The 17769-nt window shown below is 50.6% G+C and overlaps 7 protein-coding genes across 7 annotated transcripts; 5 read left to right on the top strand and 2 right to left on the bottom strand.

The window, feature by feature from the left end:
* Window positions 1-1467: 1467 nt before the first annotated feature.
* Z518_02698 (uncharacterized protein) lies at window positions 1468-2359 on the bottom strand (the record flags this gene model as incomplete). The annotated part of the gene is made up of 3 exons (XM_013419725.1): window positions 1468-1824; window positions 1956-2078; window positions 2210-2359. The coding sequence occupies 3 exons, from the start codon at window positions 2357-2359 to the stop codon at window positions 1468-1470; spliced, it is 630 nt and encodes a 209-aa protein (XP_013275179.1).
* Window positions 2360-2881: 522 nt separating this feature from the next.
* Window positions 2882-7633, bottom strand: Z518_02697 (uncharacterized protein; the record flags this gene model as incomplete). The annotated part of the gene is made up of 5 exons (XM_013419724.1): window positions 2882-3486; window positions 3545-4347; window positions 4400-4799; window positions 5551-7211; window positions 7269-7633. The coding sequence occupies 5 exons, from the start codon at window positions 7631-7633 to the stop codon at window positions 2882-2884; spliced, it is 3834 nt and encodes a 1277-aa protein (XP_013275178.1).
* An 820-nt stretch (window positions 7634-8453) lies between these two features.
* Z518_02696 (uncharacterized protein) lies at window positions 8454-9256 on the top strand (the record flags this gene model as incomplete). Its single annotated transcript, XM_013419723.1, has 3 exons — window positions 8454-8525; window positions 8574-8736; window positions 8796-9256. The coding sequence occupies 3 exons, from the start codon at window positions 8454-8456 to the stop codon at window positions 9254-9256; spliced, it is 696 nt and encodes a 231-aa protein (XP_013275177.1).
* Window positions 9257-9754: 498 nt separating this feature from the next.
* Window positions 9755-11128, top strand: Z518_02695 (uncharacterized protein; the record flags this gene model as incomplete). Its single annotated transcript, XM_013419722.1, has 1 exon — window positions 9755-11128. One exon carries the CDS (start codon window positions 9755-9757, stop codon window positions 11126-11128), a length of 1374 nt encoding a protein of 457 aa, XP_013275176.1.
* Window positions 11129-11567: 439 nt separating this feature from the next.
* On the top strand, window positions 11568-12184 carry Z518_02694 (uncharacterized protein; the record flags this gene model as incomplete). The annotated part of the gene is made up of 2 exons (XM_013419721.1): window positions 11568-11674; window positions 11983-12184. The coding sequence occupies 2 exons, from the start codon at window positions 11568-11570 to the stop codon at window positions 12182-12184; spliced, it is 309 nt and encodes a 102-aa protein (XP_013275175.1).
* Window positions 12185-14165: 1981 nt separating this feature from the next.
* Z518_02693 (uncharacterized protein) lies at window positions 14166-15972 on the top strand (the record flags this gene model as incomplete). The annotated part of the gene is made up of 7 exons (XM_013419720.1): window positions 14166-14746; window positions 14799-14840; window positions 14899-14929; window positions 14981-15103; window positions 15163-15565; window positions 15614-15692; window positions 15747-15972. The coding sequence occupies 7 exons, from the start codon at window positions 14166-14168 to the stop codon at window positions 15970-15972; spliced, it is 1485 nt and encodes a 494-aa protein (XP_013275174.1).
* A 360-nt stretch (window positions 15973-16332) lies between these two features.
* Z518_02692 (uncharacterized protein) lies at window positions 16333-17435 on the top strand (the record flags this gene model as incomplete). The annotated part of the gene is made up of 2 exons (XM_013419719.1): window positions 16333-16877; window positions 16949-17435. 2 exons carry the CDS (start codon window positions 16333-16335, stop codon window positions 17433-17435), a joined length of 1032 nt encoding a protein of 343 aa, XP_013275173.1.
* Window positions 17436-17769: the final 334 nt, after the last annotated feature.

Raw genomic sequence — 17769 nt, 5'->3', positions numbered from 1 at the left:
CAGAGACAGGACGAATGACGGATCCATTAATTTGGCACTCTGTCTTCAACCTGTGTCTAATGGGGTGGCCTTGTGTTTGTCATGCATTGTTTTACGGCTCGGTAACACCAAATTGCTATGGGCGGAAAATCAAGCGCTGAACTTGGCGTTTGGATCCAGCCTTATTTTATCCGGCCACATATGTCTTTTCACAAAAACAAACTCGATCATTAGCGACGGCGTTGGATTGGTTTTACACTGTTTTTCCCTCACGCATTCGATCGACTTGTTATTTTGCTTGCATGGAACGGAATGGAAAGATATACTTTCTCCATGAGTAAGAAAATCAGAATGGGTTTGTTCTTTAGTCGGGGAAGAGGAAATGGAATCACCCAAATAGGGAGTACGATTCAATACTCATATCTGGCAATGAGATGCAGCGGGCATTCAGGGATTGGGTGCGGGAAAAGAGCGCCTTCGTGACGGCGAACTTGAAAATGGGATGGAAGAGAGAGCACGAGAACGAGACCCTTGCAGTGTACTTTAAGATAAACATAGATTGTTATCGACCGAAAGAAACGTGGATTGATCGAAAACAAGCAAGTGGACATGGAAAGAGGCGCATCCAAAGGAATGGAAGACCGGTGGCATGGTCGGGAGACTGAAATGGATGCAAAAATGACAGAAAAAAAGCGACTTTACAATCCATCCATTACAAGAACCTGGGGATGGCTTTAGGTACGGATTGGTTTGCTTGCTTGCAGCTTGTGCTTGCTTTCTAATGTCAGGTGGACACTGAATCAGTCAGCTTTATGGAATCTGAAATAAAAAGTGAACAGATGAACCTCAGATGTCTCCCGTCTTGGTTGTTTGTTGCACTTCGTGGAAAATTCTCGAGTGTTCTTGTTCTGTTTCACTTCCCGTTTGTCCCCCCGGAATAGATCAATCCATTCCACATGCTGACGGTTGAATCGAGCGGATCCGATCTACATTGCCAACCCATGGTGTATCATCGCTTGGTGTCTTCTAGCCCCGGTTTGTTTGAAGAAGGCACACGTACGGTCGACAGACTTCTTCATCGTTCCGGTAGGGCTGAGAAGAGCAGGACAGAGAGACCAGATATTCGATATGATATTGGTTGGCGTCGATCGGAGTATGTTTCATACTAGATCTGCAGGGACATGCGCTTGACGATGCATCCGCACTTTCCGCAAGACAGCAATCACCTCCATAGGTCGGCAGGCTGAAATGGCAGGTCTCCGACCGTATCAGAGATGCCGTGGCTGCCACATCGGCAAGATTCTTCGAATCGTGGCAGCTCTGCAGGGCTGAATGGACGCGGCACTCGTGACAACGAGTGACTATGAGGCCTTGTCCAAAAATACTCTTACCGTACGGAACTTGGCTGATTTCAAGTCGCATTCCCGGGGAGATGACTCAGAGTACTTGTCCAAGAAACCGGCGTAGCAGCGTAACTTGAAGTCAATTTCAAGTCGCGCCTCTGAGAGCCATGAGTCCGAGGATCTGAACTTCAAGATTCCTGATCCTCGTCTGCTCGTCATCAACGTCCTTGCCACTCCCTCCCCTCATCGTGCCATCAACAATATTAGCCTGCTTGTCTGCCGAGTTGGTGGCCGAGCCGAGTTTATATGCCTTCCTAATCCGCTCGAGATCCGAAACTTTACGAATCGTCGCGTCTTCAAACACGCACTCCGTGCCTTGAATGCGCGTTGATAAATGTGAGGAGACACTCTCGTGCGTCACGTCGGGTGTAGTGGCGACCTTGAGCACGAGGAGATTCTTGGTGGTCTCGGTGATGCCGAAGCGTCGGAATGCTTCGGCTATCTTTACACCTTTCAGTTCGTGTATTTGAAGGTGGACGATGAGTATTGAGAAAAAGGATAAGAGGAGAGTAGATGAGTATAGACATGGAGAAGTGTGGAAAGATTGACGGAATATATATGTAAGGGACTTACATTATTACTCGGACTTAATGAGAAGACGATCTCAGAATGAATGTTGCGCGACTTGAGCCTGTCGTTCAAGTAGTCGTTCATGGCGCGAAAGGATGCTGCGAGAACGTGTTTGGTTGACAGAATCTGTCAACATGCGTCAGCCAGCCACCAATCGAGTGACCATGTTGGGGACGCCAGGTTATAGTATTCCGATGTTTGTGAAAACCAAGAGAGAGGGAGAGGAGGAGAAAGGAGTCAGATTCTCTCTTTCTTACCATGCTCGCGTCTATGAATGCGTATTCGAATTCGGCGTTGCCAGCTAAGAGCTGATCTTTGAGGAAAGCCGCGTTCGACACATCGACGTAGAGTGCCACATAGAGGAGGAGATCGGGGGGCATGTGTGCTAGATGGATTGTTGAGACCATTTTGGCGGTTTTTCGCTGAGGAGGTGTGATTAACAGAGAGACGGACAGGAAGAGGTTTTGCTTCTGATGTATTCGAGGACAGGATAGAATGGGAGTGGTGGATAGAAAAGAACCTGAAGCGATAGGATCAGGTTTGAAGTTTGGGCGTCAACGAATTCTCGCTTGTCCCAAGACGGTGAAAACCAGTGCCGCTTTACATCACCCAATTACTCTCTTCTTCACCATTTGTATCTAATATGCTCACCAAGCTTCAGCCACTCAGTCCGCATTTAAAGGCTCTGTGTTTCATGATCCGGAGCCCTGTGCTGTTTATCGCCCTCCCTACCTCAGAAGGGCCATTCATCTGGTCATACAATCGAGATATTCGAAACATTAGCTGATTCAAACCCCCCACGGAATTGCTCTTACGCCAGAATATGCCTTTCCCCGTGAGTTTCTTAGATAGGCTCGTCTCAAGTCTGTTTCTTCCAAGGCGGCCGCGTGTCTAGGTGAATGAGTCCACGTAAGCTCGGTTCCATGAGGTCATGTACTATGCCGAGCCTTGGTCAAGTCCTTTTTGGCCTGATCAATGACCACCTCTAACAATCCATCTTGCCAATGAGTAAGGAAAATGACAGAATCCTGTGCAAGCCGATGCTCGGCCTCATTCATTTCCTGTGGTCTCCCTGACAGAACTGCCGGATGAAAGACACTTACTAGCCTCGCGATGGGCATATCGTTCTTCTCCCATCTCGAGGCGCCGTAGGAGAACAAGTCCAAGATGTAGAGCAGAAATTGCCTATTGAGGGTAGGAAGGCCAAATATTTCCTCTCTGCAATGCTGGATCAGCGTCACTTGTTGAGGATTTCTGGAAAATGACTCGACATCTGGCCAATAATCGTATGGCAGCTTCCAGTCTGAGTGCTGCCGAAAAGGAGCGGTGAACTGGTAATAGCGGTCAAACGGTATAATGGGCTCAGGAAGCGCTTTAAGATACCGGAGGAGAAGGGCGGCACAGTCGTGTATGGTAAAGCCAGTCCAATCAACCCCCCTCCCATATCTTCGTCTTGGATTATCAAATATTTGTTCCAAAGCAAGAACTCGGGAAGGGCGTCCGTTGGTGGCGAAAATGCCCTTCATATTGGGCCCTAAGAAGCACCGGAGTCAGGAAGAGTGATTCCATGGCGCTTTGCCACGCAGGCTTACCGGGATCCTTTAGATAATTGCAACATTTGGCCACCACAATTGGGAGGTAGCAGAAAATGAATTCCTGGCCTTCTTCATCTTCGATGCTGATGGCGACATTGGCATATCGAATACTTTCGTGAACCGGCACCCCCATCACTCTCGGAGCATCGGTGGTGGACGTGTCTTCTTGAGCCGGGGTAGTAGTTCCAGCTCCAGCACTGGCCTTCTTTCGCCTGCTAAAGATTTGAGATATTTTGGGTCTGGACGATGTGTCGGTCTTCTTTGGTAAGGCCACCAGGGTCTCTTGCGAATCGGGGAGTATGGGGATGGTCGGTTCTTCTGTGATAGAACTGAAGTCATAGCGTTCTTTATTCTCGAGATCAGTTGCATAAACTGGAAGAGCGAGAATTGCAATATTGGACATCTCTGACAAGCTGAGTCCGGAGAGCAGAGACCAGGTGCCAGTTCTACCAGCCGAGCTAAGAACTGAGAAGGTGTCGCTGTTATCCCACGCCATCTTCCGATAGACTCTCGATTTCATCAGCAGTTCTTCGAAGACGAATGCCCGAGGATGACCTTGAGCACCAGGTTGCGATGGATCCGGAGAAACAGATTTTTCGCTGTTGTCGTCTTCAGCTGGCTGGCTTCTCTGCTTCTTGCTTCTGTTCTTCGGGAGGCCTGGATGTATCTTCTGAAAGTCGTTGTGCCGTTTCATCTGGTGCCACGCAAGCCTCTCTGCAAGGAGGGTGTTCTGCTTCAGTGTTTGTTCGACCAGGTCACATAACTTGTCCACCTTATCTTCAGCCTCAACGGTGCTCTGGCTGCACCGATTATTCATCGATTCGAACAAGGGTCCTCAATCTGCAAACCTACCATGTTAATATAGCTAGCATTAGACTCATAGAGCTCTTGTGTAGCTGTAATTTTTGTGTGATCTCTCCGAGTGACTTCGCTTTCGAACCCCAGCGGAATCTATCCAACAATCCCATTTTCTCATCCGAGTCAAGAACCTCCACAAACACATCCAACTCCGAGAACGTCGTAACTGCCGCGGCGAGAGTAGTAACGACCTGATCGACTAGGATCAAGGATGTTCTGGTCCGTGAAGCTGTCGCTATACCGAACACAAAGAGCTGCAGCTGTTCTAGGATCCTCCGCATGTCATCAACTTCTGCTCGAGCATCCTGGCACTCTTTTGGAGCCTTCTTCGCTCGTTTAATGATAGCTGTGAGGGTCTGGGAGATCTGAGCGGCAGCGGTGACCAGCCATAATTCTAAGCGCGTCGAAAAGATCGTGTCAGCATTGTGGATTTCATTCCGATCTCAAATCAACCCGGATCAACGTTGATCTTTTCATGGAGAATGACAGCGTCGCTTCAGACCACCTGTGGGAGAGGAAGCCCTCAGCTCTCACGAATTTAGCCTCCGAAGAAAGCTGGTGGGGGCCGGGCAAAGACGAGGCAAATGCATGAACCCTGTTTGTTAGAGCCGGATTAGTCCGTCCTGGGTTATCATGTTGATCAAGCTGAGGCTCTTTGATACTGCAGGGTAACAGGCAGAGCTCTTCGATAACTATGGGCTCAGAGCAAAGAGTACTTGGGTATCTGTGGTGCACCACTCATCGACATATTAGCCATGATGTTACCATGTTTTCTAGGGTTTTTCCTGTGCTGTCTTCCCAGACGGGGTACTAATCGTTGTAGAAAGTTCTGTTTCATCCTCCACAGATAGTATGTGCAGTGCCATTCATGCTTGGTAGACACACTTCTACCATCATCACCAAATTAGTTGTTTGGTTGACCATAAGCCCTATGGCCAAGGAAATCGTTCGGATACGCCTCAATTCTTGATTCTCGCTCCTTGTAAACGCCATGCATGCATTCCCCCCCCAAGCAATTAGGTCTCGCATTCAGCTGTCGGTCCGTCATCAACGTTGTTGCCCCCGCCGCCGGGGGCCTCCCTCCTGTCGTCATTCATATTTTATAGGATGCAATACCATCATCGGCAAACACATCCGTCCCCCACCATATCCCCCTTCTGATTCCCAGGCAATTTCATCATTGTCATTCTCTTTCCCGAGCCATCGTCGCCACAGGTATCCAGCAAAGGCGGCATTGGAATAATAGGTTGCCCCTCGGAACACATGCTCACCAGGCCCGAATACACTACCACCCTCACCGTGGAAGTAGCCGTCTCCGTGATCCATTCCCTCTCTTTGGCTCTTGGCGCTGAGCGGTTCGTTATTGAAGACTTCATTGGCATGTTCACTTGGCCAGTTACGGTCAAAATATACTGGAAGAGGAGCGTAGATTGCTTTGAAGCCGTAGTGGAGGGCAATCGAGGCAGGAAACATTTCGGGGAACATCGTGTGCTTGTTGCGGTAGGTCTCTTCGTGCATTAGGAGGAGTAGACGACGGGACATTCGGGAGGCGGTGATGAGTGCTGCTCGTGTGGGAGGTCGACCATCCACATCGACATTGTAGCCGGTGATGTCGTCGTGGAATGCCCAATGAGTGTGGGTGGGGTCGAACAAGGGGTTCAAGGTGATCAGATCTGTAATTTCGTCGGCATGTTGCGGGATTGATTGTTCAGGAATGTCAAGAAGACGTTCTTGGGGTATTTGTGGTCCCGTGATGGGTGTCTTGTTGGACGCTGTGGTCTCGTCCATAATGGATCGGGCATAGTTGTCGTAAGAGTCGTCGTGGAGGGAAGGAATAAAGAATTTGGAAGAACGTTCCCAGGCATATTCCCGAGGCTGGCGTTCAGCCCACGTCGTGATCCGGTGGAATAATTCATGATAGTGTCCGGTAACTCTGACATCCATTTCCCACTGCCAAAAGTAATCGTATTCAGGATGACGAGAGGCGAAATATTGCAAGGGGAAATGCAAAGAGCGATAAGCTTCATAGATGTCGCCTCCTGAGAAATTGACAATACTTTCCGGGAATGGTGGAGGATAGATCAACTTCATCTGCGCCACCGACCAGAGGCTCCCCATTCCCCAAAATTCTTCCGGGAGACTGTCTCGAAGAACCTGATTGTACAAGTCCTGAGAAGCCCAGATGGGAATCGTGTCGTCTTGGACATGAATGAGGAAATGCACCGAATATTGTCCTCCCGATGCCAGGGCCAGTTCGCTGATCATGGCCCGAAGCATCATGATGTGATATTCGGAATATTGAAAGGTGTTCCATGTGCGAATAACCAATGCCGTGCGAGATTTCACCCGGTCGGCGTTCTTTTTGAGGCACTGCTTTTGCGCGTTGCGCCAATTGACGTGCCTCCAGTCAGTCGCAACTACATGGTTCAAGCCTTGATTGTCGCCGTCCAGGTTCAAACCCAGTCCGCCTTCATCCTGGCCAAAACCCAGCCCGTATGGCGCAAATCGGTTGATTCGGTCATAGCATACTCGATCATTGATACCGAGTTCTTTCTGAGAGCCAAACAGAGGCGCCGACATTCCCTGAGGTAATCCCTGGTATGCAGATATGGTCGGCGGCAGAATATTCCTTTCTTCATCGATATAGCACTGCTCCATGTCCGATTGAAGCGGCGACGGCAGAGCGACCAAGTCGGGATCATTTTGTGGGCCGGGATCGAAAGGGTTGAAGGAATTTGTCTGCTGCTCCGGAGCATATTCCAAGAAGGGAACGATATTCTTGCGACCACGGTAGAGACCATGGAGCCTGGAGACGACAAAGGTTAACCCCAACGTCGCGTTGCCACGAATCTGGAAGACTCACCGGGGGAATTGTTCCCACCAGAACACCTCTCTTCCGTCGCGACTTTCTGATTGACCCATTGGTATGAGTCCGTGGTCTCCTTCGATGTCCGGTTCCTGCATCGGCACCCGGCCGACCGGTCTGAACGACCACCAAAGACCGACGACGGTCAACAGGGCTATCGCGGCGGCCGTGCATATGGCTTTGCCGGGTTGGATGTAGAATCTCGTCAAACTCAGTTGGCGCCGATGGCCCCGTCGCCATTTTGGTGAGCCGACCGGACTAAGCAGACCGCTACTGGAGGTATCAGTGCTCCAGTCGCGAATGTGGACTGAATGTGAAGTTTTGAGCTTGCCCGTGATGGACTTGGACAGCAAGTCAATCATTCCACACAAGAGGCCGCCGTGACGAGGTGTGGGTGCGGGGTGTGGGCTCTTCTGTCTTGCTGGGTCTGGAGTAAGCCGTGGTGCGGAGTAGCGTCAGCAATTGGCTTGGAAGAGCTTTCATAACTCGGCGACAAGACACCTCGATGTTGATTTGATGACGCGTAATTCGCGAATATCTGTACAAAGTACAAGGTCAATGCGACAACGACGATGAGATGGAAAATGAAGAGCAAGCAGCCCTCTGATAAGGCCTGGCAGGGACGGCAGCGTCGCAAGTGCTTTCGCAAGCGTCTCCAGCCTCATTTGGACCTAAGGACTCTATGGCCCACGCCCCCACGTTGAGAGCCCGCCGTGATTGCCCATCCGGAGCGACGTTAGCGATACCAAGACCTACTAAAAGGCTTGACCTGCCTAACTTATGGGCCGTTATCCGGGCACGCTGGTTAAAGGACCACATAAAGGCAGATTGAGATTGCGTCCGCTTTGTCGCCGTAGCGATGCAATTCCGCTTCAGGGTCGCTTGGGAGAAAAGGCCGTCAGGCCTAAGAATGGGTGGCGTCTGGGCGTCTTGGGGATGAGATTAAGCGGCGCCCTTGGGATTGGATAGGGGATTTGAGTTCGGGAAACGTGGGCTTTGCCCACTACGTCCCCCCAAGTACCGTGGAATCACGTCATCCCCGTACAGGATTGTGGCACCCTGTCGTTCCTCGGTCATCTCACCCAAAAAGGGACTTTGTGTAACTCTAATCCATCCTACGAAATAATCCTTTTTCGGTCGTGAAACAGACTTGACTCTCAAGAAGAAGCAGAAACGAACAAGATGCCGACCGCAATTGTGACCGGCGCAAACAGCGGCATTGGCCATGCGTTTGCCAAATTACTCTGTGATGAGGTCAGCACTTCTCATGACTTAGCCGACAAACGGTGACTCTGCAGGTAGGGATACACAGTATATGCAGTCGATCGGGATCAGGGCGTGGGTTTGGAGGCTCTCCAGGCCAAAGCCCGTACCGCCCAGGTCGATGTGACTTCTCCTGAATCGATTCAAGCGTTCGAGGAATCGCTTGGTGGTACGACCGTTGACCTTTTACTCAACATCGCAGGTCAGATATTCTTCCAGTCTACGAGCAGAAGATGTGAGAATAACCAAGTCCCGCACCAGGTGTCGCGTCTGCGTCTGAAAAGGATAGTCTGACGACGACCAATCTTCAAATTCTCCAGCGCACATTCGCCGTCAACACCTTTGGGCCATTGCTTCTGACACAGGCCCTTCTACCCGATATTCTGAAGTCTTCCCACCCCAAAATCGGTATCGTTTCTAGCCGCGTGGGATCTGTGGGCGACAATAGCACGGGAGGTCACTATGCATACCGCTCGTCCAAAGCCGCTGTTAATTCCATCGGCAAGAGCATGGCCATAGATCTGAAAGACAAGGGCGTCACGGTGATGCTATTGCACCCTGGGTATGTGAGGACCAATTTGTTGCCCACAGCCAAGATGCCTCCTGAGACTGTCGAGCCCGAGGAGGCGGCGACGAAATTGTGGCAGAACATTGTCAGCAAGAAACAGATAGAGGATACAGGCAAATTTTGGCATCGCGAGGGATTTGAACTACCCTGGTGATTAAAACGTGCATCCCATCCTGTGTGCCGACTCAGATATGAGACAGCAACGCAATCGCAATTGTTGTCTTCCGCCAATCTCTATTATCTCCTGACCAGGAAGCTTAGAGACTGGTTGTCCTACACTCTGCTCGTTACCCTCCGAAGTCGGCAACTCTTCCAAACTGGGAATATAAATTGGCTTTTTGACCATTCAGTGTTCAGAGTTCAAGCCTCGGCAATGGAACGAACAGCCGTTCGGCTCTATTGGCCGGCTTCGAGTCAACCTTGATTCCCCATGGAAAATGTCTTATAAATCAATAATAAGAGAGCTCCCGATGAGGTGCCGGTATACGTCCTCAATTGAGTCTGGCATCATTAATTATCTTTGATATTTCCAATTTAGATCTGCGATAGACACACATATATATATTCGATTGCACTCATTCCACCTTCGCCATCCTCCAGTATATCAAGAGTCCCGATGTACCCTACAAATTTACAGCGCCCAAACCCAACGATGTCCTCCCCATCGAATCCCAAGGGACTCAATCCAGGAGCTCCTAATATCTCCTACTACACGCCCTCTCATGCTTCCAACCCGGGTACCCCATTCATCCCTTCACCCGATACGCCGACACTCTTCACCCCCCTGAAAGTCCGCTCGAAAACTCTGAGGAATCGCATCATCGTCGCCCCTATGTGTCAATACTCAACGGCCTCTTCAGGCCCTGATATTGGGAAACTGACAGACTACCACATCGCAACGCTCGGTCATTACGCCTTGAAGGGTGCTGCGTTAGTGTTCATCGAAGCGACAGGCGTCCAGCCCAACGGACGTATTAGTCCTCATTGTCCTGGGCTCTGGAGTGACGCCCAGACGGAAGGTGTCAAGCGTGTTGCGGAATTCATCAAATCTCAAGGCTCACTGGCCGGCATTCAACTCGCACACGCGGGACGGAAATCAAGTACTGTTCCTCCCTGGATCGCTGCGACATTCAAGAGATCCTCGATGCGTGCGGATGAAGATGTAGGTGGATGGCCTGACGATGTGGTTGGGCCGATGGGAGGTCTCGAGGAGACCTGGGATGGCAAAGGTCTGGCGGACGACGGAGGATTCTGGCCCCCAAGACAGCTGACCGTCGCCGAGATCCAGGAGACAGTCAAGGCGTTCGCTGAGAGTGCCCGAAGAGCAGTCGAGGCTGGAATTGACGTGATTGAAATTCACGCCGCGCATGGCTATCTGATTCACCAATTCCTCAGCCCGGTCTCCAACAGACGCACCGATCAATATGGCGGCAGCTTCGAGAACCGTACGCGTCTGCTAACCGAAGTCATTGAGGCGGTGCGCGCACAGATCCCATCAGACATGCCTTTATTCCTCCGCGTCAGCTCGACGGAATGGCTGGAGGAGACGGAGCTCGCCAAGAAGCTGGGAAGCTGGGACGTGGAGAGCACAATTAACCTCGCTCGTCTTCTCCCAGGCCTGGGAGTGGATCTTCTCGATGTCAGCAGTGGGGGAAACCATCCTCTTCAAAGAATCAATATGTTTGCGTCCAAGGATTACCAGACCAAGATCGCGAATCAGATTCGACAGACAATGAAAGCCGCCAAACTCAAACTTCTCATTGGGGCCGTCGGACTCATCACCGAGGCGGAACAGGCGAGGGATATCGTTGAAGACGGACCGGATAGAGGCATCGACGACGAGGCTGCGGCAGCTAAAGAAATGACGGATGCGAAGCGCGGTGGTGGGGAGCCGATGGCAGATGTGATTTTGGTGGCGAGGCAGTTTATGAGGGAGCCCGAGTGGGTGTTGAAGGTGGCGTGGAAGTTGGGTGTGGACGTGGCCTGGCCGAGTCAGTTCTTGAGGGTGAGATTTCCTAAGCTGTGATGAAATTGTCGGGAGGAATGTTACCGAGTGAAATAGAATAGACTCACTAGAATTGGTGGTCAAATATTTGAAAAGCGCAGGACGACGCGCGGTGCTTTGGGGACGCGTCCGCCATTTGATTCCAACATCCGCCCATCAACCTCATATTATTTAGCTTCATCACGTCAGTCTCCCACTCCGCATATATCAACAATTTTACGGACAAAATTCATTATCCTTTTCTATGTAAAGCGGGACATTCCAACGCGGACATCGGACGACATTCATCACTTGTTTCTCCGTCGGACAATTTCCACTCCCTCTACACCTTGACCTCGATCTCGCACGATGATTGTCTCTCAGGTGTCACAAGATATTTCTATGAATTTGTCGTTATAGCTCATCTTTGGGCACACTCTGAACACCTGTCGGCTACTCGGATCATGTTGACCTTTCAAGCATGGGACCGAAAAGAAACGCGTCTCCCTCCCCCCCTCCTTTCAGACCCAATTACTACGAAAATATCTCGGTCCACGGCATGAGGAGAGTGGTCATATCTGGTCCGGCGTAAGTGGCCAAGCAGCTATCTGAAGATCCAGGTAACCCGTTTCTCTGCCTCCAATGTAGCAGGCAGTTCACAAAGCTTCGCCGGGTATTGGAGATGATTACGTGGTTGAGGCCGTACACTCATCGTCTTTAAAGTACCTCTTTATACGGGGATTGAGGAACTCGAGTCCCATGGACAGCATTGAGATTCTCTCATTTCAGGATCCGTGTGGAGGGATAGGAGGTGCGATAATGTACGGATCATTTCGTTCACCATTCGTTATCTTCTCTCTCTTCGTGGCTTTCATTTCTACTACTACGGGAGCCAGACTCGTCAAGCACGACGCAGATTTTATTCCAGACATAGTCCTTCGAGCGAGCGTCGAAACCATCCAATTGAACTGTCATTCTCGTCTCTCGACACTGCTCAATGGTTCATACCCTGCGCCTCCAATTTACCTCGGACCCGATCAAACAACATGGATTCGAGTCTACAACGACGCAGATGTGAATACCACAATGGGTGATTAAGCAATCCTAGGAACTTGACTGGATCGTTTTGCCTAACGGAGATATGTCTTTGGAAATAGCACTGGTACAGACTCTCCATGGCCCTGGCTCTTTATGCTGATAGATCACAAGCCTCCGATGGCCCATCCCACCGGGCCATTTTTTCGGCTACGAAGTTCATCCTAGTTTCTATGAGGTTGGTACTTCCTTTTATCATTCCCATGTCGGAATTCAAGCCATTACTGTCTCGAGACCATTAATTGTGGACGACACAATGTCTCTTCCCTATGTTTATGACGACGAAATCGCCCTCAAGATTGGCGACTTTTCCCCGAAGACGATCACACCGTCGAGTCAATGTTGACGGACATTCCCTGGATTTGGACTGAAGATCCCACGCCACTGTTAATCAACGGCCAAAGCGGCACTGCTCCAAGTTCGCAGAACCCGGGCACATCAGATTCTTCATGTCTACTTTGGGTCATGAACGGGGAGTCGGACAAGACTTATCAAGTGCGGCTGATAGGTGCTATCGCAATATCTCTCGTAATTTTCGATATTGAAGACCATGACGACCTGACCATCATTGAAACGGATAATTCATATGTCTTCCCTGTCGAAACAACGCACATGCGAGACGACACAGGGCAGAGATTTCAGTTTCTTGCTCAAAACGAAAAAAGTATTGATGTACTAGCGTCATCTGGTGGAAAGACTAACTGCTGGATTCAGTTTGAGACTCGAGAAGGATCCAATGTTGTGTTTACATGGGCAAGTCAAAACGACGTCGATACCAATATTGATAGGGCGTCTTGCTCGGCAAACAGCTTACGCCCCTATCCTGAGTGGGCGGGATGTCAAGAATTGAAGTACTCACCACATCACTCACTTGTTTCCGTTACCATATCCTGCCGGAGAGTGTTACAAACCTGGAAGAGGCGCATTTATCGATGTCTATGCTGGAGGCCGTTGGCACGGTAAGGCTCTTTATTCGACGGATTACGGCGGATCCTCTGGCGTTGTACTTGTGCTCTTATGTTCTGCCGTAATTTATATCTGCCGTGTTTTGTGGCGCTCAACCAAGCTGTAACCCTGCCTGCGTCAGCCAAAGAAGAAACAGCAAAAGTGGCCTTCTTGTAGTGGCTGTTTGAAGCCCCATGAGGCTCCAAGTCGTCGCGTTCTCTTCAAAGTCGAACCAAATGGAAACTCATCTGCCGTGATTCAAAGGCCAAAATCTGCTGGAGGAACATGCATACACCTTCCTGTCCGGGAAGTCACTCCGCACTCAAAGAAGATGTTAGGCTCCTGTGACGATGCGTCTGTGAAACCATCTCAGCTGGCGAAGATGAGGTAGATCTGGTGCGTGGAATGAGTATAACCAATCCTACGGGAATTCTCCTTTTCACGGGCTGTTCCAGAAGAAAAGGGCCTAGGACATCCCGCCGCCTTCTGCCTCGTGATGAGAAGTAAGTCAATCCACACGCGAAGACAACTCGAGCAGAATCGCCCCGAGCCAAGAATGAGAACTTTCCCTGACCCCAGATCTGTCCCATTTATTTCGCTTCCACCCTCCAGCCTTCTCCTCCCCATGGTTTCCAAGCCTGCCTTATTCCTTGGCTTCCTTACAAACCTCACGGCGATCCTATCAGCTCGAACAGAATGCTGCCCTGCCGCCTTGGCCGTCCCTATGCCCCAGTAATTCCTGAAGTCTTCATTCCACCATGACTTTGTCCAGTTTTCCCGGTGTAACCAGGAAACAGGGTGCTTCATCCGGCGGGGGGGAGGGGAGGAAAGCCCTTTGCACCGAGCTGTGGCAATTTTGAGCCTGGTCGGTGGTAAACATCCACATGTTTCTTGTTTAAGATGTGGGGCAGGGTTGCACAGCGTGGTACTCTCTCGAGTCTGGCTATGTAGCTATAATACGCTCCTGACGTTCGCCTCGCCGGACGATGAGAACCCTCCACTCATACCTACTTATTCGTAACGTGAAACTCCAACCACGATGGCGACAGCGACATTGAAAGCTGAAGCTTTTGATCATGTTGAATTAGACCCCAACCGGAGCGAGTCATCGAATGACGAGATCACCTGGACCGAACGGGAAGAAACGACCATCAGGAGAAAGATTGACTGGCGAATTGTGCCCCTGGTGACTCTCTTGTACCTGCTTTGCTTCCTCGACCGCGCCAACATTGGAAATGCTCGAATTCAAGGAATGGCAAAAGACCTTGAACTGGTCGGCTACCGGTTCAATTGGGCTCTCAGCGTCTTCTACATCATCTACCTCCTGGTCGAAGTGCCTAGCAATATTCTTCTGAAGCATATTGGGCCCCGATTCTACATTCCGGCACTTGTGGCAGGCTTTGGCATTGTATCTCTGTGTACGGCCTTTGTCAAGAATTTCGCCGAGCTTTGTGTCGCCCGGGCATTTTTGGGCGTATTTGAAGGAGGTACCATGCCTGGAATTGCATTCTTTTTGAGCACCTTTTACAAACGACGGGAACTCTACTTCCGAATTGGGATTTTCATCTCTGCCGCTTCAATTGCAGGTGCCTTTGGCGGTCTGTTCGCGACAGCTCTAGCGTGAGAGGACCCTGGTGAATACAATTGAGAAGTTTGGCTGACCAGGATCGAGGCGCATTCCCCGCTGGGGTACCGATTCCACGCCCATCCACACGTAAGTCTTATGTCTACACGATTTGAGATCCCCGGAGGTCTGATCATCTTGTGTGTAGCTGGAGGAACATTTTCTTTTTCGAAGGCTTGGTAAGCCTGTTGTGAGCCGATATCCCCTGAAGATGGACTTACCCTCAGGAGCTTACTACCCTTGTCGCTGCCGCGGCACCGATTTTCATGCCATCGAACCCACAAACTTGCACATTTCTCAGCGAACGAGAACGACATATTGCCCATGAAAGATTGGTTCGAGAGCACAGAGCTGTGAGTATCGACGAGAGAGTGTGTGTCCATGAATGCATTCCCCCCACTGACCAGGTTAGGATCCGCATGAACGAGTCCAATGGCATCACATTAAGGCTGCGGTTCTGAATGTGAATAACAACCTCTGCGCTGCAGGCTTCTTTCTGATCAACATCACCGTGCAAGGTCTCTCTATCTTCATGCCGACCATTCTGGCCGATCTAGGTTGGACGGCGACCAAAGCACAGCTATATTCAGTCCCACCGTATGTGGCTGCTTGTCTGGTGGCTATCTTGATCGCCTTCATCAGCGACAAGACTCGCAGACGTGGAATCTACCTGGCCTTGGCAACGTTCCCGCCCATTGTTGGATTTTCTATCCTCAGATGGAATTCAAATGCATCAGTTCGGTATATGGCAGTGTATTTCATTACTACTGGTGCATTCCCCGGGGGCCCTGGATTTTTGTCTTGGGGCATCAACAGTATGTTTGAGATGCTGCGGATGATTTGTCGGTGGCTAATGGGGATAGATTCCGCCGGTCCGGCGGTCCGAGCAGTCGCGACAGCCTACATTGTCTCAGTCGGCACACTAGGAGGTGTACTGGCGACGTAAGTAATCAAGCTCCTGCGTGTCCGGGATTCAGCGGGAACTGACCGTGGCAGATGGACATATCTCGTCCGGGATGCTCCTCGATATCCAATCGGCCATACCATCAACCTCACGGCCCAAATCATTGTACTGTGCGTGGCCAGCTTTGGAATTGCATACAATATGCGTGAGAACAGGGTGCGGGATCAGGGAAGACGGAACCATCGTCTCGACGGGCTGAGGACGGATGAGAAGAGGGATCTAGGACACAAGCACCCTGACTTTAGGTATATTCCATAGGACTGGTCGGGGTGTCGGCAAAGTCATTTGTGCTTAAGACTGATGGGAGCGCCGAATGGACGGGGTTCGTAGTTGCAAATATGCATTTTATCGAAAGATATCGAAACTCAACATTATATGGACCGGACGCCGGAGAATTATCTCCGAGTCCACGTGATGGCCGACGTTTTCCCTTGGGCCAATCAGCAGTCATCGAATTGCACACTAAACCCCATCGACTCGAAACGTCATTTCTCGAAGTCTCGCAGGTGGGCACGGGCATCCATCCCTACACGAAAGCTATAACTGCCTGCAACTTCTTTCTCTTGTGTCTTCTTCCCTTCACCACATCATCGATACAATCCCGTGCATCGAGTTACAATGTCCTTCACTCTCAGGAGGCCGTTTGCGGTCTCCTCCAACACTTTCAAACCATTTAGCAAACCTTCCAGCTTCATCCGAACCTTTCACTCCTCGGGTCCCAAATCAAGCCCCTTCTTCAACCCTCGACCGACAAGATCGAACGCGCAATCCCTCCTGAAATCCACGGCTCTTCGTGATGCCTTCAAACGTGGTTACCAGACTCCCTCTTACCAGTCCGCCAGCCCGGCGGCCACTGGAAACCTGACACAACGACTGCTTTATGGTGCTGCTTTGGTGGGGGGAACTATTGTCGCCACGAACATGATCTTCAACCGAGAGACACGGGAAGATGGTGGTATGCCCCAATATGAGCGCGAGTATCTCAACCAGACCTTCATGCACACGGGCTTGGGAGTTGGTATCATTGCTCTGGCCGCTCGAACATTGCATACGAGCGGATGGAGTTATCGTCTCATGGCCACAAACCCGTGGTTGGTCATCGGGGTATCACTTGCCGCGAGTATTGGAACTATGTACGGCACCTTCTATACCCACCCCGACAAGTAAGTTGATGGAAACCACCCCCCCCCCCTCCTCTTCAAAATGTCAACAAATGCTAAATTCATGTCCACAGCTATGTTCAGAAGTACGCCCTGTGGACCGCCTTCAACGTAACCCAAGCCGCGATTCTCTCGCCTTTGATGTTCTTGTCCCCTGCTCTTTTGGCCCGAGCGGGTCTTTACACCGTTGGTATGATGGGCAGTATCGCTTTCGTCGGTGCCACTGCCAAGCAAGAGAAATATCTATACCTCGGGGGCCCATTGTTAGCCGGTGTTGCCATCGTGGCCATTTCTGGGTTCGCTCCTCTCGTTCTTCCCGCCACCGCCGTCCGAACCCTGGCCTGGACTGAGAATATCTGGTTGTACGGTGGTCTGGCCGTCTTTGGTGGATTCACCCTGTATGATGTCCAGAAGATTCTTCACCATGCCCGCATGAGTGAGCGTGGCTTGGTTAGAAAAGATGTGGTGAATGAGAGTGTCAGCCTTGAATTGGACTTTTTGAACATTTTCATTCGCTTCGTCCAGATCTTGGGCATGCGATCCAACAACAACAGGAGATGATCGATTGAAACCGGGTGTGATGGAAAGATTTGGACCAGAAGTTTGAGACGAATCTCGACCAACCAATGAAAACAAGGGCACATCGTGCCGCTTCAGCAGAATATGAGTTACTTTGGAGGGAGCGTTGGGATGGAACGTCGGGGATGTGAATCACCGAGGGGGACGACTCCCTAGCATACGCGTCGATGGCCTGCATTTGTTCTTGATCGTGTGAATTTGCACTGGGGGTTGTTGGGGATCTGTATATTAGAAATGCCATAAAAAGTTGAAAATACATTTCCGCTCTCAAAGGAAAGATTCAAACGCAAATGCCAATCTGTGTACTTGCGATCCA

Source organism: Rhinocladiella mackenziei (genome assembly GCF_000835555.1).
Source record: "Rhinocladiella mackenziei CBS 650.93 unplaced genomic scaffold supercont1.2, whole genome shotgun sequence".
Classification (NCBI taxonomy): Eukaryota; Fungi; Ascomycota; class Eurotiomycetes; order Chaetothyriales; family Herpotrichiellaceae; genus Rhinocladiella; species Rhinocladiella mackenziei.
This window is presented reverse-complemented; position numbering and strand designations above follow the sequence as displayed.